At 34.0% G+C, this 24,589-nt stretch overlaps 1 protein-coding gene across 2 annotated transcripts; it reads left to right on the top strand.

Annotated features, from left to right (window-relative positions):
* Positions 1–3: 3 nt before the first annotated feature.
* On the top strand, positions 4–24,348 carry PPWD1 (peptidylprolyl isomerase domain and WD repeat containing 1). Of its 2 annotated transcripts, XM_031965585.1 has the most exons (11): positions 4–289; positions 3,644–3,746; positions 4,895–4,995; positions 5,102–5,222; positions 8,379–8,826; positions 12,486–12,676; positions 13,546–13,735; positions 16,180–16,361; positions 19,820–19,901; positions 21,228–21,410; positions 22,119–24,348. In XM_031965585.1, exons 1-11 carry the CDS (start codon positions 19–21, stop codon positions 22,260–22,262), a joined length of 2,016 nt encoding a protein of 671 aa, XP_031821445.1. In that variant the 5' UTR covers positions 4–18; the 3' UTR covers positions 22,263–24,348. The 2 variants fall into 2 exon arrangements, with proteins under 2 accessions (XP_031821445.1, XP_031821447.1); XM_031965587.1 differs by lacking the exon at positions 3,644–3,746 and having other exon boundaries at positions 171–289.
* The last annotated feature ends 241 nt before the right edge of the window (positions 24,349–24,589 follow it).

Consider the following 24,589-nt stretch of genomic DNA (forward strand, 5'->3'; position numbering starts at 1 on the left):
AGCCAATCGCAAGAGGGAATGCGTCATCAATCTGCGACGGGATATGGCCCGGGAAAAAAACTGCGGCCTGGTCGCTGGCTCCATGACATCCCCGGCACGATGGCGTCGGAGGGAAGTAGCAGAGCTTTGGAACAGAAGAGGAAAAAGCGTCGGGAGTTGGAAGAGACCGCGGTCGGGGGAGAGGAACCGCCTCTTGTAGTGGCAGTGGCTCGAGAGAAGGAAGAAGAAGATGAAGAGCGGTGGGTCGGGCCTCTGCCTGTGGAGGCGGTCCAGGCTAAGAAGCGCAAAGGTACCAGCCACTGATGGGGGGGGGGGGGCCCGGGGGAGGCCCCGGGCTCGCCCAAAGACCGGAGCCCTGGCCTGGGAGGATGACGAGGGGCTTCTTCCCTTCCAACGCCCCGATCAATAGTCTAGTAGGTCGACAGAGCTCTGTTGCGCATCGAATTAAAGTACAAAGACATTTTCAGACTTACGTGATGAATTGGGGGGAGGGGGGAGTTGTGCTTTAGAGTATGATACCAAGCTAAAAATTGCACTGATGTTTTAAAGGACACCCTCCAGATTACGTCACAAGTGATTTTTTTTTATACATTTACTTGTATTTACACAACAATAAATTGCTTATGCAGGTCATTAGACCTCTGATTCTGCTACTTGTTGAGATTCTACCTGACGCATACATACGATGTTAGAATTAGAAAGCACCTTAGAGATTTTACAAGGTCAGATGCCGCATCTAGGCATGCTTGGGTGCTGCTCCTTCCCTGACCACCCCAAGATGAGCTTTTAAATAGCACATTTTACCTTTTCTTTTAGTCTAGGCTTTTTTTTTTTTTTTTCCTTTATAGATCCGTGAAATCTAATGAAATGAATTTGAGGGCTATGTGTAAAGTTCTGCACGCACTCAGTTGCACAAATGTAACATAAGAGTTGTACACACATAGCAGTTGATGTGGAAAAGGTCTAGGGTTGGAGGCAGTTGTGGGAGGTGAGCCCCCAGAATAAATAAATAAGATGAGCTAAGATCTGGAAGTGATAGTCTAACTGTATTTTACCTTGGTCATACTGTATATAGAGAAGCTTGTGTTTAGTTGTGGACATTCTTGACCCTAACATAGTAATGTCATGTTGGTCTTGAAGAACAAAGGACAACAACCAGCCAATTATATCACTATCTGGGGTAAGAGCTGATTGCTGAAATTTGAGCAGATATCTTTCAGAGAAAGGAATCAAGATTTTGCAATACATGCAAGGGCAATGTGAGCTCTATTTTATTACTTTAAAAAAAATTCAGGGCTTTAACATGGTTTTTATTCTTATCCTCATAAACTTCAGAGAAATAATACTCTTCATTTTATCGCTGGCTAAAATCTTACTGAATTGGTTTTCAGTAAAACTGTGAAGTCCAATTTCATACAGACAGCAGTAGACTCAGAATATAAGACCTAATATGACTTAGAAAAATGCTGGTACTTTGTTTTTGTAACATCATTTCCCTTGGACCTGTTTTCATGGAGTTCATAGCTTGGTAGGTAGAATCTCGAATAGGCAGTTCAACAATCAACTTAGCAAAGATTTATTAAGGACTTATCATGTAGAAGACTTTCTTCCAAAGATAGAGACCAAAAAAAAAAAAAAAAATCGAAGTTCTTGCCCTCACAGTGCTTTTCCTGGGGAGCAATGTGACATTATAATGGAGCCAGTCCAGCAGAAATCATAGTGATTTGGGCATCAGAAGACTTGTGTTTGAATCCTGACTCTGCTGTTCACTGACCTTGGCCAAGTCACCTAAACTCTGCACTTCCAGTCCTTTACCCGTAAAATGTCTACTTTGTACTGCAAAGTAGAGTTGTGAAGTAGGTAAGATAGGCTAGAGTCATATTGAAGAGGCCTTTAAGTATCAGGCTGAGGCAGTTGTTTTTATCTTTAAGGTAATAGAAAGTCATTAAAAGTATTTGAATGATATAATTAGAAAGATGATTTTGATAGTTTTTGGACTGTGGTTTAGAAAGGGGGGAGATGGTGGAATCAGGAAAACCAGTTAGAAGACTGGTGTGGATGTGCAAAGGTGGGAGTGGAGAAAAGACAGTTCTCATGGATGTTAGTGAGATAGATTGTACATAAGGCTTAGCAACCAGTTGGAACCCATTCCAACAAGTATTGAGGTATTATAAGCTGCTCTCAAGGAATTCACATTCTGTTTGGGGGAGAATACAACATGTTCATAGAACAGTAATTTCAGAAGGGAGATGTTATAAGTACAAGGTATTAGGAAAGACTCAGGATGTCCTCTGAGTTGTGTTGTGAAGCTAGGGATTGTCCAAGAAGAGAGTGTGTTTCACATATAGGGAATCGCATGTACAAAGGCATTAAGGTGAAAAAATTTATATATGGTAGAAGGTCACTTAAACTGAAATGGACAGCAAATGAAAGGGAATAAATTATTGGGGATGAGGGCAAAGAGTAAAGGATTTCAACGCTCACTTTTCATAGGCTAAGTAACTAAGATTATGGTAGTGGCCTTAACAGAAGTGGAAAGATTAGGTGGGCCAGGTTTAGAGGGAAAGTAATCGTTGAATATGAGCAGCCACCCAAAATAGCCCAAGAGGTAATGTAGGTCTGGAATTTAGGTATAAAATAATGGATAGATATATAGGTTTAATAATTAATTGTGTAGAAGTAAATTGGCGAAATTAAAGGGGAAAGAGGCCTATATAGTCAGTAAACATTTTATTCAGAGCTTGCTGTGTGCCAGGCACTGTGCTAATAAGTAAATCGGGGTAAAAAGAAAGGCATAAAACCGTTCTTACCCTTGAGAAGTTTACAGTCTAATAAAAAGATAATACAAAAGGAAACCGAGAATGGGGGTGGGGTTGGGAGTCAGAGGGAAGAAGAGTGGAAGAGGTTATCTGGCACATAGACGTACATGTGAGAAATGAAGATCGATGATTGGTAATATTGTTGTATGGTAAGAGTAAGAAATATTTTGATTTATAGGAAAACTGGTTCATTTCAAAAGTACATCCACCAAAATGATATTTAGGGAATTTCAGACTTTGTCAGAAATATGTCTGTAAATCCATGTGCCCTCAGACAAGCTCCTTTAGGAGGAAGGAAGCCTTGGGGGCTCATTATGAATAGCTTCAGAAGAAGAAACCAAATGCAAGAGTAGAAACAGGCTGGATTTAGTAGGTTCTTAAACCTTTAAGAAAAGTTAAGAAATGACATTAATCTTTTATGCCACTAGTGTAAAAATAACTGCCATTTACATAGTGTCTTCAGCTTTTTACAAATATCTCATTTTATCCTCACAACAATCCTGGAAGGTAGTTGCTAGTATTATTCCTGTTTTATAGATGGAAAAACTGAGGCAGATAGAAGTGACTTGCCCAGGGTCACACACAACTAATAAGTGTCTGAGGCTAGATTTGAACTTAGTTCTTCCTGACTTTCAAGTTAAGCATTCTAGCTACACCATTCAGCTTCCTAATTAGTAGGAATTCCTTCATTAGTAGAGTAAAACTCTCCTCCACCCCCTAAAAAAGCATCACTGCAAATTTAAGCTTACACCAAAGAAAAACTTAAATTTGACCCAAAAAAAAAAAAACATTTAAGTATTGCTTTTGTGTTTTTTTTTTTCCAGTTCTTGAATTTGAACGAGTATACCTTGAAAATCTTCCCAGTGCTTCCATGTATGAACGCAGTTACATGCATAGAGATGTTATTACACATGTCGTATGCACCAAGTAAGAAATTCTCAGACTAATTTTTTTTTTTCCTATACAAGAGATCTATTGGAAATATTAACTTTTCATGACAGATAACATTAGGTTGTTTTGTTTTGTTTTTTTACTACATTTAGAGTAACTTTGACAAATAATTTTTTTAAAAAAGTATAATCCCATTAATTTATAGATCTAATTGAGGAAAATCTTTTTTTTAAAATTGTATATGCTTTTAGCTTATGTATAGCTTATAGCTATACATATATTTAAATGTATAGCTTATAGCTAAAAAATATTGAATCCATCAAGATAACCATGATAATTTACCTCTTAACTATACTTCTAATAAATTGTTATCTCCTCTACTAGTAAAAATTTAATATACAGTTGCAGTGAATACTGAAGTTTAGCCAGAACTCTTTCCTCTGAGTTTATTCCTTACTGGAAAGGCCATCATTTAATAAGATCCATCGGGTATCTCAAGAACTAAACTCTCTTATCTGGGATCAAAAGTAGACTTATTTTCTGTTGAATTCTGCTTGATATGGAATTAGGATTTATTACCCTCCAAATAAAGTATAAGTCTTTTTAGTTTAGTTTAAACCTTTTCAAGAACTTCCACAGTCAAATCCAGCCTACCTCAATAGCTTCATGTTCCAGACAAAATAGGCTGCACAATGTCCTTTACTCTCATCCTGCCTTATAATGCCTCTGTACTCTCTTTTAAGCCCCTGTGCCCACTACTAAATACCCTGTCAGCAAGTACTATACTCTATTTCATCTCTTAATTTCTTAAACTAGCTCAGTGACTTTCACATGGAAGGTATTTAGATATTATCTTCCCAACCTGTAGTCTTCCTTTGTGTCTTTCAGGTTCTTATCGCATTTGATAGTATTGACCATTAAAATTATATTCAGATATTAAAGCATTAAGAGACTCTAGGGACTAGTTAAATTAACACCAAAGAAGTTTGTTTGGTTTTGCAGTTTAACTCCAATGCCCTAGAAGGGAAACTAACTACTGTGAATTCATCAAATATCTGGTATATTTACAAAGCTTCTAGATAGTAAACATGGACTCAATATATGAGTAAATTATTGATCCATTATACAATTATTTATTTTAATATTTCTTGACAATTAATTTTTTTTATATTTTATGTATGTAGAACTGATTTTATTATTACTGCTAGTCATGATGGACATGTCAAATTCTGGAAGAAAGTAGAAGAAGGAATTGAATTTGTTAAACATTTTCGTAGTCATCTGGGTAAGCCATTTTCTATATATTGACCTATTTTTAATTTTTTCCTTTGATAACATTATTTTACATTTATTTCTCTCAAATCACTTTAAAATTTGATTTATTGAATTAGGGATCATTGAGAGTATTGCAGTCAGCTCTGAAGGAGCTTTATTCTGTTCTGTGGGTGATGACAAAGCAATGAAGGTATTTGATGTGGTGAACTTTGATATGATCAACATGCTGAAACTTGGGTGAGTTTTGTTGAATTATTTTTCTATTTCTGAAAAAAGAAATCTATGAAATAAGTTTTATAAACCATGTTTTATAAGCTCAAATTTTTTATTCTCTCTTCCAAGTTATTTTAAAATAATGTAACAGTGCTGTATTGTTAGGAATATACTTAATAGTGTTCTTTTAGGAAGTTCTTGGCATGATTTTCTGTAATGAGCAACTTCGGATGCTTAAAATAAAGCCATACTTAGTTGAATATACTGCAAACCCATGTTATACTGGATTTCTTACTATAACAAGTTGTTTTTAGTTAATAGATTTATAAAATTTCATTTATTTATCTCACCAAGCATTTACCAAATTAATATTTACTGGAGCTACTCAGATATCAAATAGATTTGTGATCTCATTGATTTGGGGAGTTCCCTCCAGTGATGCAGATTCCAACCCATTTTCTGCAATTCCTATTCCTGTATTCCCATAACTTTGCTGCAAGGAGTGCCTAACAGACTAAAATCCTCCTATGAATTCTTCTGACATTGAATGGGTGGAGCTCTCAGGCTATCTACCTGTAATTCCCAGATACACTTAATTTATCTTCATTTTCCTGTCATACATTTTCTTTATGACATCTTTTACCTTTCTTCTTTGACATTCCTCATTAGTTAAATATTGCAACCTATTCATTTCTATCACGACCTTCTCCAGTGCGCTCTGTGAAATTAATTTCTAATTTGTAGAAGTTAGTTCTAGTCCATATCTCACTAGCATAACAAAACTTTGTTGTAAAGTTGATAAATTTTTAAAAAAATAGGTCTTTGTTTCTCTTGGAAACTTGGAGTTATTAAGGATGTCAGGGTTGATTCCTATCCTTGGACAGTATCACCGTTTCTTGATAATTGGACAAGAATCTTACATTTCTAGTATTATTGTCAAAGTATATGGATATTCTAAAAAAAAAAAATTCCTTACTAATTAGCCACTTTACTAGTAATGTAGATATCTTTCTGTACTTAGCTAAACTGGTCTTCAGAAAGAACAAATTTCCAAAGCCATACTCAGATAATTTCTAGAACTATAGAACCCTCTAAAGCTTATGTATTGAGAATACAGGTTCACTTTTTTGAGGTGTTGAAATAGGACTTTATGGAGAATATGCTGGAGAAAAACAAAACAGTTCTTGCTCTCAAGGAGCTTGTACTCTACTGGAGGCATATCGCATAATATTTATATAAGTAAATTCAGGATAGTTCCGTGAGGGAGAAAAGACTAGCAATGGAGTTTAGGGAGAAGATGAAATAAACAAATGTCCATGTTGAATCTTGGAAGAGAAATGAGAAAATTTTGAAAAGCAGACAAGGATAGGAGTGGATTCCAGACATAAGAGGTGACTTTCTCTGCACAGAGGTGGGTCAGAAAATAGATTTTTTTTTTTTCCTGGAATGTGAGATATATGAAGGAGAATAATAAAAGACTCCTAAGGTTTGTTGGAAGCAGTCTGGGAGCCTTTAAATGCCCAGGTAAGAATTTTGTACTTCTCAGTAAAGACAGGGCAGTAAGGACCCAAGTGATATGGTCAGACTTGTACCTCAGGAAGATTATTTTAGCAGCTGAACAGTGGATGGATTAGAGAGAAGAGAAACTGAAAGCAAAAGGATCAGTTTATGAAAGTAATGAAGTCTAAGCAGAAGTTGACTTGCATCAAAATTAGGATCATGACCATATAAGTGAAAAGATTGTGGTAGATAGAAAAGTTGTGGAACTTGGATTGAGAGAGCATAGGTGACTGGATATGGGGTGAAGAGGGTGGACTCAGAATTGAGTCTGCTGTTAGAGACCAAGGTGATTAGGAAGAGAGTGATATCATTAAAAGAAACAGAAATTTGGAGGAGGACCAGTTCAATTTTGAGTGTGTGTGTGTGTGTGTGTGTGTGTGTGTGTGTGTGTGTCTCCATGTGTGTCCATCAAGCAGTAGGGGTTTTGGGATTTGAATTTGGGTTAGAGAATTGGGGGAATGGAGTGTGACCATTTAAATTTAGAAGTTAGCTGACTAAAGATAACAATAGAAACATTGTGAATAGATGAGATTACCAAAGGAATGATGTATAGGAAAAAAGAAAAGGGACTATGTCAGAGCCTTGGAGGATACTTATATTTTAACCTGGAAGCAAAATGGAATATATGTCAGCAAGGGAAGTAAAAGGAATAGTCACATAGTACAGATAATTTTATATTTTGGTGTTTGTGATTTGGAGAGTGGTTATGAGACTGGACTAGAAACATTACTAAAAGTCTGGGAGTATTGCTACCAGTCTTTTGTGCCTGTCTGCCTATTAGTGGCAGTTGATAGTGGTGATGAAGAAGATGGTAAGACTTCTTTCTGCTTCTCCCCCATGGATCCTCTACTCTATGATGCTTATAAGGACCAGAATGGAAACAAGTCTGATTGGGATTAAGGAAAGGCAGCTATTTCCAGAGCTGGAATAAAATTCCAGAGAATTTTATTTTCTTTATGTAGGTAGGTCCTACATAATGTGAATATTAAATTTCTTTCAATGGTCACATTATTTGAATTGCATATTTCAGTTGGACTGGTACTAATTACAGTATTTTACATAATTTTACCTTTGAATAGAGTGAATTCAGATATATGTGATCACTTCAGGAGATTTATTATTTGTTCTAATCAAGACCTGTCTGTATTTGAAGGTCTTTTCTCTGGTCACTTGTACAATTTATCTTTGGAATCATTAAATTTAAGTACTCTGTTGTGGAGTTTTTAGTCCAGGGGTTGGTTTTTTGGGGGGAAGGAGGGAGGTGTATTTATTTCTTTGAGGAAGTGAACTATGGATTCTTTAGTTGTCACTTTGGATTTTGTGTTCAAAAGTTCTAGGCAGTTTTCTTAATTTTTTTTCCTAGTATCAGGGAATTCAGGCTTCTTGATTTGTCACTTTTTCTTGCGAGGACTGTAATCCTTAAATTGTCTCTTTCTTGAGGCAGATTGTATGGAGATCATGCTTTCTTTTAATGGTGTTATTTTTTTTCTTCTTCCAGATTGTCATTTCTGTGTTTTTGCATTCCAAATCCTATGTATTTAACAACCTCAGCTTTTTGGGAGTGTAATTTTTAGTGTTCACTTATTATATTTTCTGATTCCTAATTCTTTCCTTTTTCAGCTATTTTCCTGGACAGTGTGAATGGATTTATTGCCCAGGAGATGCTATATCTTCTGTTGCTGCTTCTGAGAAAAGCACAGGAAAAATATTCATCTATGATGGTCGAGGAGATAATAAACCACTTCATATTTTTGACAAACTCCATACATCACCTCTTACTCAGATACGATTAAATCCAGTTTACAAAGCTGTAGTGTCTTCTGATAAATCTGGAATGATTGAATATTGGACTGGACCACCCCATGAATATAAATTCCCAAAAAATGTCAACTGGGAATATAAAACTGATACAGATTTATATGAATTTGCAAAATGTAAGGCTTATCCTACTAGTATATGTTTCTCACCTGATGGAAAGAAGATAGCTACTATTGGTTCAGATAGAAAAGTTAGGATTTTCAGGTTTTTGACTGGAAAGCTCATGAGAGTCTTTGATGAATCACTAAGTGTAAGTCCATTTAATTTCAATTTGGCTCTACAATTAATTGATGTGTTCATCTGACGATGATTCAGTTACATTAAAAAAAAATTTCCTACTAGCATCTTTGGGATTATACTTCTTAGCAAAATACTTGTGAGAAGTTTTTAATTTATTCCATAAGAAGGTGGTGGTTGTTGTGGATATACATCCCTAATTTTTTTTTTTTTTTAAATCTCTGATTTTCTTATAGAAACTGTAAAAACAGGATTGGTTTTAAAGCAGTTAACTCACCCAGCTCTGCCAGAACACATGTTTTCTATTAAGTAACTGATCTGTATTTTTATCTTTTTAGAAGCATAAAATTATGGGCTAAAAGAGGTCCTTAATGACTCCTCTTCTTTAAAAAAAATTAAGGAAACTGAGGCTAAGTGACTTGCTCATTAAAGGTCAGCCAGGAGCAAGTTTTGTTTCCAAGTGAGATAAATTTCCAATTTGACCCTAGTTGGGATTTTCTTGGCAGAGATAATGGGGTGGTTTGACATTTCCTTCTGCAGTTCATTTTACAAATGTGAAAATGGAGGAAAAGTGATTTGTTCATGGCCACACATCTAGTAAGACTGAATTTGAACCAGATTTTCTTGATTCCAAACTCAGTGTTCTATCCACTGAATCACTAGCTGTCTCTACCTGGTAGTTTTTCTGTAATTAAACTCAGATTTTCAAATCTATTCAGAAGTTTCAGAGCTAAGTGATCTTTACAGCACCATTTAATCCAATGGTGTCTCATTTTGTAAATCAGAAAACTCATTCACAGAATAAACAGTTGACCGATTTATTTGGGTCATATAACTAGTTGTAGAAAGAACTCAGAATTGGAAACACATTTATCTTCCACCAAATCAAAATGGGACAACCATTGCCATACTCCAGATCCAGTTGCAAATTAAGGATGAAAAGGATCATGCAAATTGGGAATGAGAGGAAGTAGCATATAGTGAAGCACTGTTTTTCTAGTACCATTTGTGATTTATGTTAGATGCATCTACACTCTTTTCTATTCCCCTTTTAATGCCCACAGAGGTTACATATATATTAGATAGGAAATAGGGATTAGTTAGAGAAGAAAAAGGTTTTCTCAGTGCAAAGTTAAAAAATAATCCTTACTTCTATGCTGTAAACTCTTTGGTACTTGAAATGGTTTAGGATATTAGAGCTGGTTTCTTATAGTTTTGATGTTTGTAATATAGCAATGTCTTCAGAGTATTTGGGTGGGATAAATTAGTCATATGCTTATTATATCCCTCATAGGATCTTATCAAAAGCATTAAATTTTATTCTTATTGCAAATGGTAATAAGGAGAATGTGGTTTTCTGGTGTGAGTATCCTGTCAAAGTCATTGTAGACAAATGCTTGGAAAAAACCCCAAATGAAATGCAGAATCTTCTCTTTTTTTCTCCTGGAAGTAACTTTTTACAGTTTTAACAAATAAATCATCCCATTTGATATCTGTTTCTTTAACTGTCAGAAACTAAGCTAACTACCTGCAGCATATCTGAATGGCAGTTTACATGGAGTACTTGAAGTTTTCTACATAATCTGCCTGTTAACATTTCATCCTTATATCCTGTGAGCTATATATTATATAGATGTTATTATCCCTATTTCATAGATGAGGAAACTGAGTCTCAGAGCAGTTAAGGGGTTCCTGGTAATCTCTGATCATGAGGTTATACACTAATAGATTTCAGAGAGTAATTCAAAACCTAGGAATTACAGACCCCAATGTGCCAGGCAACCTTTGCTCCTTAGTGATTCCCTGATAACTTGAAATATTTTTGCATTATCTCAATAAGACTACTTTCAGGGGCTTTATTTCTAATAGGGAAAAAAATTAAAGTTTAAACAGTTTATGTGGTATAGTGGATAGAATAATTGAGCTGGAATCAGGAAACTTTGACTTCGAATTTTGCCTTAGTTGTGTTCTTGGCTACATGAAAAAACTGGGCAAACTACTTGAATTTCTTGAACCTCACTTTAAAATAACCATAATAATAGTACTTCTCAGGGTTGTTTGAAGGATCAAATGAAATAATGTATATAAAATCTTTTTTTCATACCACTGTGAAGTGCTATGAAAGAAAAAAATATTAGGTCTGTTCTAAGAAGAAATCAAGGTGTACAGATGGGGGAAGTTATGACTTGTATTGAATATTAGAGAATTTGTAATATGTAACTATACTGCATTTACAATGTAAAGCTTAAAGCCCAAAGAAAAGTACCTAATAGTAAATTCTTTGCTAATTGTAGGGTGGATAAGCAGTGATGGAGGCTTTTGTGGGGCCAAATGGTTAGTTATAGGCGTGGAAGCAAGAAAAAAAGACGTCTCCATCTCTTCAAAGTGTTCAATGTATATACCACGGGTTATTTATACAAACTAGCCCTGACCATAAGGCTGCAGTGATACAAGAACAGATGATTCTGCATCATCCCAACAAATTAAGTGATAAAAGTGCCATTTTCCTTGTCTCCAAGGTCCTAGACACTAGCTAATTACTTACATATCAGGCCTGGTTGGCTTGATTTTGTAAGATAGTCCTAGTCCTCTCTCATGCTTTTAGCATATATCTCATTCATTTCAGCTTTGGGAAATTCTATTTTTTCTACCATTCCTTCTCTGTGAGAGAAACAGCTTTCAGAAAAGGGCAAGTTGAGTTGATGAAAGAACTTTATGATTTTTTTGTACCTAATTTTGAAATTAATCTGTTAATAAAAAACACTAAAATCTCATGTTAGTCTGTCCCAAGGAAATTCTGTATCTTCTGCCTGATTTTTCTAGCTGCAATAAAAAGCTATTAAGGGACTTTGCTATTTTGGCAGTCGATTATCCAGTGATTGGCCAGAGGATAGAAAAGTGAATCAGACCGTAGTGTCCTTTGGGCAGCTGGCAAAGGGTAGTGCCAAGATAGCTATCTTTATCTGCCAATCCAAACTAAAGGACTTGAGAAGCAATGGTTTAAAAGTAACTACTACTTGTAGTTAAAAACTTATTTAAAGAAATAAATACATAACTGAGCCACATTCATAAATAGTTTAGGCCTTATTTTAGGGAATAACGCAGTGGATTGGGTTCTGAAATAGAAATAATTCAAGTTCTACTACTAATATTAGTGATAACAGCTAATATAGTATGACACATTAAGTGTTCGATTACCTACTTTTTAGATTCATTATTATATATACATTATTATATGTTGATATATCTTCTCTGAGAAAGAAAAAGTAGGTAATCGAACTGTTCTTCCATCCATGTTGCAGATGAAGAAACAGATGCAAAGAAGTTAAATCATATTCTCTATCATACAGCTAGGGTCAGAAGCTGAATTTAAATTGTTTTCTCTGTTAACTCCAAATCCAATATTGCTCTTATCATGGAAGCTACTGTCTTCAGTCACCTTGAGGTCATTTTAGCCTGCTGTTTCAGGATGCTTATCTGTAAACTAGTCAATTCTTATTCTTTTTATATTGAACCTACCACAGCATATATTTACTCTAAAGCTTAGGTTATACTTTGTTTAAAAACCTCTTGCAAAGACTCCTAAAAAATGAACATCCAGGGCTTTACTACATGCAGTAAAGATTCTTTGTTTATTGATATCCCATAAGAAATGGTTGTTTTGTTTCATAGATGTTTACTGAGCTACAGCAGATGCGACAACAACTGCCAGACATGGAATTTGGACGGCGGATGGCTGTGGAGCGTGAGTTGGAGAAGGTGGATGCAGTGAGGCTAATTAACATAATTTTTGATGAAACTGGGCACTTTGTACTTTATGGAACAATGCTGGGCATTAAAGTCATAAATGTAGAAACAAACCGGTAAGTCTTAATATAAATTTTGCTTCCTTTTTACATATTTTAAGCAGTTTGACATGAAGGAGGTCCATTCATGCTATCCTTACTCGGGGAAAAGAGAGGTTTTGCTTGCACAAAGACCAAGTGGACTGGGACCAAATGCCTAAACTTAACCAAATGTTATTATGACTTCCTTTTCTGGTATTTCTGATGTGTATAATCTCATGTAAAAATTTTCCATCCACATGTGTAAAAAAGATATGCTTAATATTTTAGACTCTGGCTTTTCTATTTTTTTGTTTTTCTTTTAAAAACAAGCTTCAGTCTGTCTTTGCCTTATTGATTTAAATTAAGCTGTAAATAAACTTTGCATGTAATATATTGCCAAAATTCTAACCACAGAATTCAGCATTATGGCCTGCTAGAAATAAAGTCAGAAATTAAAATGCTTGAGACCACAAGAAGTCTTTTGTGCAAATAGTTAACTTCTTAGTGCAGACTAGCCACAATCAGATACTGTCTATTGAATGAAAAGTATGTCTTATGAAAAAAAAAAAATCCTACTCTATACATTCCTGCATATAAAACAGTTTATGCTGCAGTTCTTGGCAATGAAAAAACCCTAGAGGGCTACAGCTAAGTTATCATGAAAAGAGATTAAAAACAACCAACTTGAAAGTTAGAACTTTTTATAAAACAGGAAGTGACAGCACCTAGAACCTTGAAAAAAATAGTGATTTAGGAGGATGTGACAGACAAAGAGAATGGCAATTTTATCTTTTATCAGTCATTTCTTGTGATAAGTAATAATTGCTCCTATATTTTTGCCCATATATGTTCTTATATCACTTAAGAGATAACTTACTTTGAAATAATGTTTTGATTTCTTACAGGTGTGTGCGTATTCTTGGCAAGCAAGAAAATATTAGGGTAATGCAATTGGCTTTGTTCCAAGGAGTAGCCAAGAAGCATCTCTCTGCAACCACTATAGAGATGAAAGCATCTGAAAACCCTGTTCTTCAGAATATCCAAGCTGACCCAACAATAATATGTACATCTTTCAAAAAGAATAGGTTTTATATGGTATGTGGTATTGCTGACGGACTCATCTCAAGGTTGGAAGGGCTACAAAAAGTGTGGTCCATTTCATATCTGTACAAGAATCTTCTTAGTAAACTACCCAACAAGTGTTTACCCAGTCTTTTCTTGAAGATGTATAATGAGTATGTATAGTGTATGGCTCCCAAGGCATCCCATTCCACTTTTGGTTAACTCTTAATTATTAGAAAAATTTTTCTTAACTCAAGGAAATTGATCCATAAATCTTGAAATTTTGCGTTTTGCAACTTGTACCTTTGGCTACTTGTCCTGGCCTCACTGACCAGAGAAACAAGTCTGATCTCTGTCTTACATCACCGCTTATTCTCCAAATCAAATATCTGTACATCTTTAAGCTGATCCTTATATGACATAATTTTGAGATTTTTTTTTGTTCTGATTGCCATCTCAATGTGGGGCCCAGAGATAATCCCATAATCTCAGTATTTTTAATGTGATAGACTATAATACAGTACATTGAAATTTTTAGCTTCCTTCTATACTCATGTCTCTTTATGCAGCCTAAAGTCACTTTGGTTTTTAATTGCCATTTCACACTATTGACTCATGGAGCTTCTCGTTCACTTAAACCTCAGAATTACATTCAGATGAACAGTTGCGTAGTCATGCTTTCCTCCTATCTTTATACCTTTAAAACCTATACTTTTTAAATCTAAGTGTAAAACTTTATCCTTCTTCAATTTCCTATTAATAAATTTGGACTAGCACTGTATGCAGTCAAAATCTCTTAGAATCTTGACTCTCACACCTTCCTAGCTTTTATGTCTTTTGAAAATTTGAAGTGTGCCATATATGTTTTTATCAAAGAAATTGACAAAATATTAAATGGAATACAGTGCAAAATCCTGGGGTATAGCTCCTCTCAGACATTCTGTTGGTTTTGAATTCATTTAATAGTTCTAGCATCTAGCCCATTTTTCTTCAGTTTGTCCACAAGGATATCGTGAGCAACTTCAGCAAATACTCAGCTGAAATCTAGATAAACTATGTTGACATTATTCCCTTGATCTCCCAATTTAGTTTCAAATATGTGCCACTTTATTATTGTATCTTCTAGTTTAGTTTATTTCTATCTTTTAACATCCTAAGATGATCTGGTACCACTACTTTTTTATTGTTTTGTCATCAATCTTTTATCATCTTCTGTAATAGGTTGCAAATGAATTGGTATTCCAAATTGATGATGCCCTTAACTGCTAAATCTCTCTGCTTAGTAGGACTATTTGATAGCTGAATTCATTTCTGGAGTCATTAGTCCTTGTCACAGTTGTTTTTAATTAAAATATTAAAGTGAAGCTGTTACCTCGATGTTATAGCTACTCCTTCCATTAGTAAAGAGGGAGCAACCTTTCCATGCCCTCTCAGTCTTTTTTTAACCTTGATGTTGTATACCAGTGAGCAGTCTTATTTTCCATTTGGATTTTAAAAATTTATTTAAGGTAGAAGTAAATCTGTTGAATTTAATATATGCTCAATTTATATACTGTGAGAAAATTAGTCAAGATTGTTAGCTAACCTTTACCTATTTACACTAAATACTTGGCTAGGCAGGAAAAGGGTGCTAAAAAAGTACAAAGAGGCAGGGTGGTCTTAGCACAAGCAGAATTCCCTAACGATAAAGAGACTTTCCTTTCATATTCTCCTGATTCCACTGGTCACCTGCTATGGGGGTGAAAGAAACTTTCATGCTTTAGAGTTCCTTAATAGTCATTTAGTTTTCAGTCTTTGCCTTTTAGGAATCCATAGAGAAAAAAATATATATGGGACTATAAGAGACGGCCTAAATTTTCACCCTCCGTAGCTGTCCCATGGTTCATCCAGACCAGGCAGGACTCTACAAGAGAAGTATCAAATACATGGCCTACATACAGCTTACAACATTCTCCAGAGCAGCTTTTTTGTGCTAGATTAAAATGTAATTGGGAAATATTTAACAGAATTAGTAAAAATATCACAAACATAATGTTATTGAGTGTTATAAGTAATTTATGGGATGTTGTTTCTTTTTGTCACAACTGCTCTACAATATTCTACAGTATGACAGTAATGCCCACATGAAGCAGGCTCTCTCCATGGAACTAAATTTCATTGAGAACCTTCCCCTATTAATGTATAATAAGAATGTAATGTAAAATAATAATGTAATGTAATAATAATAATATATAATATTGTAATATGCCAACTGTTTCCTTAGTATATTAATATAGAGGGGGGGGGTTAAGTTATTGATGTTTGCTTTCTTATAATTATATATTTTGATCACTACAAAGGCAAACATATTTAATATGTATTGTTTGTCTACTTCTTATTATAAAATTGAAAATTTTTGGTTTTAGCATTGGGTAAGTGAAGCTAAACTACCATTGGTATAAAAATATAGAGCTAACAAGAAAATTATTTTTCTTCAGTTCACCAAGCGAGAACCAGAAGATACAAAAAGTGCAGATTCTGACCGAGATGTGTTTAATGAGAAACCATCTAAAGAGGAGGTGATGGCAGCCACACAAGCTGAAGGACCCAAAAGAGTTTCTGATAGTGCCATTATCCATACAAGCATGGGAGATATTCACATCAAGCTTTTTCCTGTTGAGTATGTACTAATATATTTCATCATAGATAAACTTGGGAGGACATTAGTTAATTTAAAATGTAGAGAGTGTTAGGTGGTATTTGTAATATTATTTCAAAGCAGAGTGCTGTTATCCAGAGCTTAGGGAAAATTACTTTATAAAAAATTCATACAGTAGATGATTCATATCAAGTTGTTCCAGTCACCAGTGTGATCATGAAATGAAATTGACTAGTTCTGGTAGCAGAATAACTAAAGTGTTGTGACTTTTAATATGCAATAAACCCAGAAGTTTTCATATTAAAAGGCACAACACTTACTTCATGTTACTGTTGCCTTGTGCAAGGCATTTGTCTTGGGTACTTTAGGGAATAAAAAGGTTTAGACCTAGTCCCAGTCTTCCTGGTGATATGAAAATAATAATAATACAAAGCATAATACAATTAATAACATTAAAAATATTAGAATCAAAGAGTTATGGGGGTTAAAGTGAGGAGCAGAAGTTATTGCTAGCTTTCAAGGTCTGAAGGAAGGAGTTGTAGAAAAGGTGTCATTTGAGCTTGTTTTGATGTTTCTATCAGTTGTACTTAGTACTACCTTGTTTCTTCTGGCCCATAACATCTCCTTGTAAGATCAAATCAATCATACTGAACTATGCTAAATTAGATAATTATTGTCTCTATCAACTCTAATGTTTTTACACTTTGTAAAGATTCCAACATTTTGAGATAAGCAGTATTTAATAAAAAATAAAAATTGGCAGATTGCAGTCTAGGTAGCAGGAAGATAATTGTGTTTGAGGAGAAAGATAAGCAATTTGACTGAAACATAGAATGTATGTGGAAAAAATAGCAGGAAGGTACAAATAGAAAAGTTGACACATGAAACATTAGCTCTGGAAAGGACTTAAAAGATCGCTTACTCCAAAGTTCTCATTGTACAGATGAGGTCATTAAGTGGTGTTCAGACTAGCAAAATCACCTTGTTTCCTGGCTAGTTCCTATCTAACTCAAGAGATAGACTAGAACTCAAGTAATTTTATGTCCCAAGTAATTGCTCTTTAAGACCATGATAATGGGCAGAATATATTGATAGCAGAGAACAGGATTGGAAAAAGAACAGAGCGGAGATGATTCAGAATTTGCAGAGCAGTTGGCATCTGAAGACTTCTAGATCCTAATTCAGGCTTGTGGAGAATGCAAAAAAAGTAAGGCAAGGCCAATAGATTGTAATTAATGTTAGTCTCAAAATAGATCCATAAGGGAAGGATGAATATTTTTTTCTCTCGAAATTTCATGGATTAGCTATATTGCCTATTATTTAGTCTGAGTTTTAAAGAGAGGTCAAGAGCTTTTATATATTTAAAAATTAATAATTTCTGCAGAGTGCTTGAGGGTTTCAATTTAAAAAATGCTGATTCTTTGATAGGATTAAAAAAAACTTTGTTAGATTACATTCTTTTTGTTGGTCTAACACCTAGGAAGGTTGTGTATATATATCATCACAGGAGAGGAAGTAATAATGGAAAGAATCATAAAATCTAGGCTCCTTGGGACTTTGAACAGGTTACTAAATTCCTTGTCTATGAGAGGATTGGGTTAGGTTAGATTAAATTATCTATCTAAATCTGTGATTCTTTTGATTCAATTTATTTAGATGTTAATATTTTCAGAACTTTGAATCTACAGTGCCAAAAGCAGTTCTATATTCCAGATTAGTATGAACTGTTGAACTAGGTAACCATCTTGCTCTATGGAAATTCTCATTTTAAAAGTACTCGGACAATTACAAACCTTTCCCCCTCTCCCTCCCTTTTCCCTGAATTATATAAGTAGCTGACAAATGAATTCAAGATGCCTGGTGAGTATTTACTTTTTATATTCCATGATAGGTGTGAATGTCACAATCTTGTCCCAAAATCTTTCTGGTAATTTCTCAGGCTCTTGATTTCAAACAATTTCTCTTAATTCTTTTGTTTATAGGACTATAGGAGAGGTGTGAAGGGGGAAAGCTAATTCAGTACAACAGATATTAAGCACCTAATTAAGTACAAAGTACTTTGGTGTACTTTGTGTAAAGTACAAAGGTGAAAATGACATTGTTCCCACTTTTAGATAAATATTCAAGGCAACTTAGGAAGGAAAGAACTACTAATGGGGTGGGGGGAAAAAATGGAATGAGGTTGGAGAAAATCTGGGAATGTTCCATCAAGATGATGGATCCTTGAAGGAGTCTCAGACATATAACTGAAGAGGGAGTGCAATTCAAGCAAGGGGAATAGTTTAAATACACAAAGATCAAGACATATAATCTCTAAATCAGGTATAACTCTTAAGTATTGTTTTATTAAAACATAGTGTAGGAGAAGGGAATGTTAGGGGGGAAAAAATCTGCAGAGGTAGATTGTACATAGATTATGAGGAGCTTTTAAATTATGGTTAAATTGATTAAGTAGTTATTTTTTTGACCATAGTAGGACAAAAAAAACCGTTATATTTTTTTGAGTGATGCATTAAAACTGTGTCTTAGAAAAAATATATTTTGGTAGTTGTGGGAATGAATTAAGAGCATAACTGAAAGATGAAAATTAATCAATTAGAGGCCGTTAAAATAGTTCAAGCAAAGTCCATAAAGGTTGTGTCACTATGGGGAAAATTACAAGAACTAATATGGAAAATAGATTCAGTAGGATTAGGTAGCTAATTGAGAGGTGAGGAAAAGCGAGATTCTTAACTTGGGATTTGTACATTTCTGTCTTTAATATAAAGAAATTTGTACATTTCTTTATAATCCCAGATGAAATTTTCCCTTCACCTTGATACTTTATTTTATAATAAGAAATACATTTTAAAAATACATAAAATGATTTGATGATTCTATTAATGTTCTATAAAATCAATTTATATACACTTTAGTAAACTTTACCTATGATCCAGTATGCAGGTATATTATTTATATAGTTAATTAAATAGTTTGTTTGTGGTAGTTTTTATTTTTAAAAAATATCAGAAGTTGATTTTGATTACAACCTATTTTATTGGAACACCACCACTATGAAATTAAAATATTGTGACTATATAAAGGTTGTGTAATAAGGTTATTTTTAAAAGGATTTTTTTTTTATTCCATCTGAGTTTTTCAAGACGTCTTCTGAACATGGCTTTAGCATCTAATGAATATTATGAAATTGCTTTTCTAGGGATATTTTAATATTTTTTCAGAATACGGAGCATAGTTACTAAACTTAACAGGTTACCAAACCTATTCTAACAGCATAAAAAGTGAGAAGATATTTTACTTTCTGTTCTCCAAGTCATAGCTGCTTTTGAAATCATCTGGAAACAAACAAAAAAAATTATAATTTACAGGTTTTGTATAGACATCAGTGAATTAAAATAATTAAAATTATTTAGGAATATTTGCATTATTTTTTTTTGCATTATTTTAGAATTACTTACATTATACTTATATATTTTTAGGTGTCCTAAAACAGTGGAAAACTTTTGTGTCCATAGCAGAAATGGTTATTACAATGGGCACACATTTCACCGTATTATCAAGGTAAAATACAAACTTCTTTCTTAAAGATTTGAGGAAAAGGAATGACTGCTGCTTTTGAAGAACTTCTATTTTAATTGAGCAAACAAGACATAAAACTGAATCAACTAGATTAGAATGAAACAGCAATAGATAGAGACTAATGTGGAGATTGATCCATTATAGCTGTTTGCCAAAGAGCTGAAAGAATACCAGGGAGCAGTCACATTAGTGTGGGATCTAATGAGAGAAACACAGAAAAGTGTACAGAATTAGATTGTTTGAGGACAACATTAGAAGCTGGCAGGGAATAGGGTGGCAACGGCAAGATCAGCAACAAATAGAAAGGGTCATGTTGAAATAAATGATAGTTTGGGAGAAGAGAGGAGAAACCTCATCTATCATCGCATGTAGTCTATTCTTTCCCCTACCTCTATTCAGTTTTTTAACCTCATTCACTCCATTCAGACGACAGCTCACTGAAAAGAACATTGACTTTGACTTAGCTCGTTTACCTTCCATGAGTTACTGAACCTCTGAGTTCCTTAGCTCCTTATATAAAATGAGAAACTACTGAATGTTGACTAGATGGCCATGAAAAGACCTTCAATAATCTAAATCTATGACCCTATGGTGAAAGCATTATTTCTGCGGGATGGAAAATCAAGACTTTCACAATTTTTTCACTTCATATAAGGCATAAATAAAATCTAATATCTAGATATTTTTCAGCAAAGAACTTTCATTTTTTTATGTCTACTTTTTTTGGAGCTTGTCAAAGAAGACGAATTTATAGATTGATCATAGGACTTAGAGCCCAGAAAGGACTTCAAGAATCTAACTTCTTCCTTGAAGCTGAGAATTTTATTCAAGGTTACAGAAAGCAGTTGAGTCAAGATTTGAACTTTTACTCTCATTTAGAAATATGGGAGTTTGCATACTGAAGACCTTGAATCAAATTTTGAGTCTGACAGACTTTCTGTGCCCACATTTCATTGCCTATAAAATGGAGATAACACTCATATTACTAATTCACAGAAGGGTTGTTAGAATTGAGATAAAATATGTGAAAACACTTTGTAAATTTTAAAATATTTTACATACTTGTAAGTATATGTTTAACAAATGACTACTAGTGACTTGAATTGGTGAAAAAGGGAATACAGCTTAAACTGAAGCATTATTTAACTTTTTTCTTAGTCTTTCAGATGGCTTAATTTTTAAAAGTAAGTTAAATCATTTTTGTCTGACACATATTGCCTTAGAGGGGAAAAAACATTGAAGTTAATTCTATTATGTGCTTATGTAAAATTGGACCCAATAATATATTAATCCTTTTTCCTAATGTAGGGTTTCATGATTCAGACTGGTGATCCAACAGGTACAGGTATGGGAGGTGAAAGCATATGGGGAGGAGAATTTGAAGATGAATTTCATTCAACATTGAGACACGACAGACCATATACACTCAGTATGGCTAATGCGGGTGCCAATACAAATGGATCCCAATTCTTCATAACAGTGGTGCCAACTGTAAGTGCAGTGCAAGTGCAAAAATTCCTACCAGCTATAGTAAATTTTCAGATGACCAATTTTTAGAGGACTTTTTAGAGTTAATCACTTAAGAGTGTTGAAAACTTATTTTGGCCTAAGATGGAATTAGAAATTGTTGAATAGAGCATTTACAGTTTGGGTACAATAGAGGATTTCAGGACCATCCAGGTAACTCTGGGATCTGCCAGGTAACTTGATCTTATTGTTCCAATTTCTATACTTTTATAAGGAGGCAGGATATAGGCTTATCAAAGGTGATAATTTCACAATTACATTGCAATACTTAATTTTTGTTTGTTTTCTTATTTTCTAAAGATACGAAGGAAGGCAACATGTACTAGTTTTATGTAGATTGATATTTTCACAACTATTTATACTACATACTAACAACATAAAACTCTCAAAAAAAGATACTTTGAAATCATCTGCCACTGTAATTCTTAAACTAAGAACTTTGCATTGGCCTTTTCAGATTTTAGATTAATATTTTTAAAATGGTATTCATGTATGTTTCCTTCCTATTTTGATAAAACCTGTGATAATTAGAAAACAGTTCAAAGGATTTTTATCAGATATATCAGATTTAAAATCTGTTATTGAAATGCCTGATGTTATCCATATGGAAATCTAGATTACCAAATTTAAGAAAAGAATATATATTCTCTCCTTATTTTTCCTCTGATATAGCCTTGGCTTGACAACAAGCACACAGTATTTGGACGAGTAACAAAAGGAATGGAAGTTGTCCAGAGAATTTCCAATGTCAAAGTCAATCCAAAAACAGATAAACCTTATGAAGACATCAGCATCATTAATATTACTGTCAAGTAAAATCAGATTTTCAAGTCCATTTTGAGAGTATGTACATTAGTCAGTGAAAGATAAAAAATTAAAAAATGTAAAGCTCCAGTACTGAATAACCTTCCAAGTTAATCATGTAACTTAAGTGTCCAAAAGTATATTTTTGTATTTTATTAAAAGTGATTTAAGATACTGTGTCTTCATTTATATGATTTTTATAAAACTGTAGCTACTTAATGTAGTCTTTTTTTTCTCTCTTGCAAATAACATTAAGGTAATATGCTACTGAGAAGCTGAAATGAAAGGAAATATAGCATTGAAAGGAAAACCCTAAAAAGTTTATACAGGCTTTGTCTTTAAATGATACTGAATGTATTAATTAGTACTAGTCACTCATTACTTTTTCCTTATTATTAAAAAACAAAATTTGACTCCCTTCCCTAATGCATATACAGTGATATATTTTTAAGCCTTTCACTAGAACTGCTGATCTGTGTCCCCCTTTAAACATACAGTATTTATGAGTCAAGTTGTTTTTGGCATAAGGATCTTATAGAATGAAAACAAAGCACACTCAATTGGCAAGGTGATCAATAATCATTAAAAAGCCCTAAGTTTAAAAAAAAAAAAAGTTCCTTTACTAAAAGGAGCAAAAATTATATATTTACATCTTCAGGTTTCTGGAATGTCCTCTGACCAATCTTACTGGGCCAACACCAACATTTGTTTAAAAAGCATGAGAACCACAGCTTGCTTATGCTTACATATAATCTTTGAGGCACATCTTGTTTATTATCAAACATACCACAACTGCCCAAGAATCCAGGAGGCAACAGTAGTATTTCTCTTTCCAGCCCTGCTACCAACCTTCCTTGTGGAGCTGAAACCTATTATCTGCCCCTGTAGATCTGGTGGTTCCTGGTACCTCCACCAACTGAAAGTGGAAGGGTAAAAAAGCACCTGACAGACACTATACAATGATTTAGCATCAGGAATGGATATGCATTACCATCTACATTGCCACTGCTTCCTAAGGACCATTGAGTTTTTCCTTCTGGCTTGTGGCTAGAGGCTTCTTATACATACCATCTCCCCTATGTTGAATCCCACCTTCCATCTTAAAACCTTAAACAAGTTTCAAACTCTTTGACTGACTTAAGGTTCTTCATATAAAAATAGGAATAATGATTATCAATATAAACAAGATTGCCCTAAGGACCAAATGAGAACATGTGTAAAGTGTGTGGTGAAAACTAAAGTCCTATACTATTGCATCTAACATTTTGTGTACCAAGGGAAAACTAATGTATTCGAGAAAGGAAGGGGGGAAAAAAAGGCACAAATGGAAAATTTTTTGTTAAATGGGCCAAGAATGAGTGAAAGAAAAAAGGGAAATTTAAATCAGTACATGACAGGAAGAACTGTGTGAATTGATGAAGATCTGAAGTGAGCAGCAGTAGAATGATTTATACAACAATATTGCAAAGACAAAGTTGAGACACATAAGAATTCTGATCACTACAGTAAATGACTAAGCATGATTCTAGAGGAACTCTGATAAAATGTTGCTTTCTGAAGAGAAATGATATAAGATGGAGAATGAGACAGATATTTTTGGACATGGTCAGTGTAGGAATTTGTTTTACTTAACTATGCTTACTTGCTCAAATTTTTTTCCCCAACTGAGGGTGGCTGGTGAGATAAAGGGAGAAAAAAATAGTTGATTAAAAAATAATTCCTAAAGAGAATTAAGCAGAACCAGAAGAAAAATATGTAATATAAGAGCTCTCAAAAAAGAAGCTAGACTTTACCTAGTCTCTTCAGACTGTCCCTCTCTCAGCCTTACTTATTCCTAAGAATAGTGATAAAGAATATTTCCCTTCTCTGGAACAAAAGAGAGAGAATACTGAGACAATATAATGCATACAAAGTTGAGCGTATTTACTGTATCCACTGTTTTTGATAAAGGGGTTATAATTAGATTCAGGGAAGAAGGATGTATATGTATCTTTAAATGATGTTTACAACAAAAGCACCAATAAAATGTATTGACAAATTCAAGCATCAAGGGATTGTTTTTTATTCTATAAAGTAAATAAACTAGTTCATTCTTCTATTCCTGTCAAATTATTTCTAAGGTAGTATTAACTCTTAAGAAAAAAGTGTACTTAAGTTTGGAAATCTCTTGGCAAAATCAGATAGACCAGCATTTCACAGCATTATTTGGGATCTGTATTAAAATACTTTGATAGGTGCATAAACCTACATTACAGTGAATTCAATGTTATAAACAAGCTGTGTTTACATTAAACTTTATATGGATTTATAAAATTTGATTTACTGCTTGATAATTTTTA

The sequence above is a fragment of the Sarcophilus harrisii genome, chromosome 1 (assembly GCF_902635505.1).
Source record: "Sarcophilus harrisii chromosome 1, mSarHar1.11, whole genome shotgun sequence".
In the NCBI taxonomy this organism is placed as follows: Eukaryota; Metazoa; Chordata; class Mammalia; order Dasyuromorphia; family Dasyuridae; genus Sarcophilus; species Sarcophilus harrisii.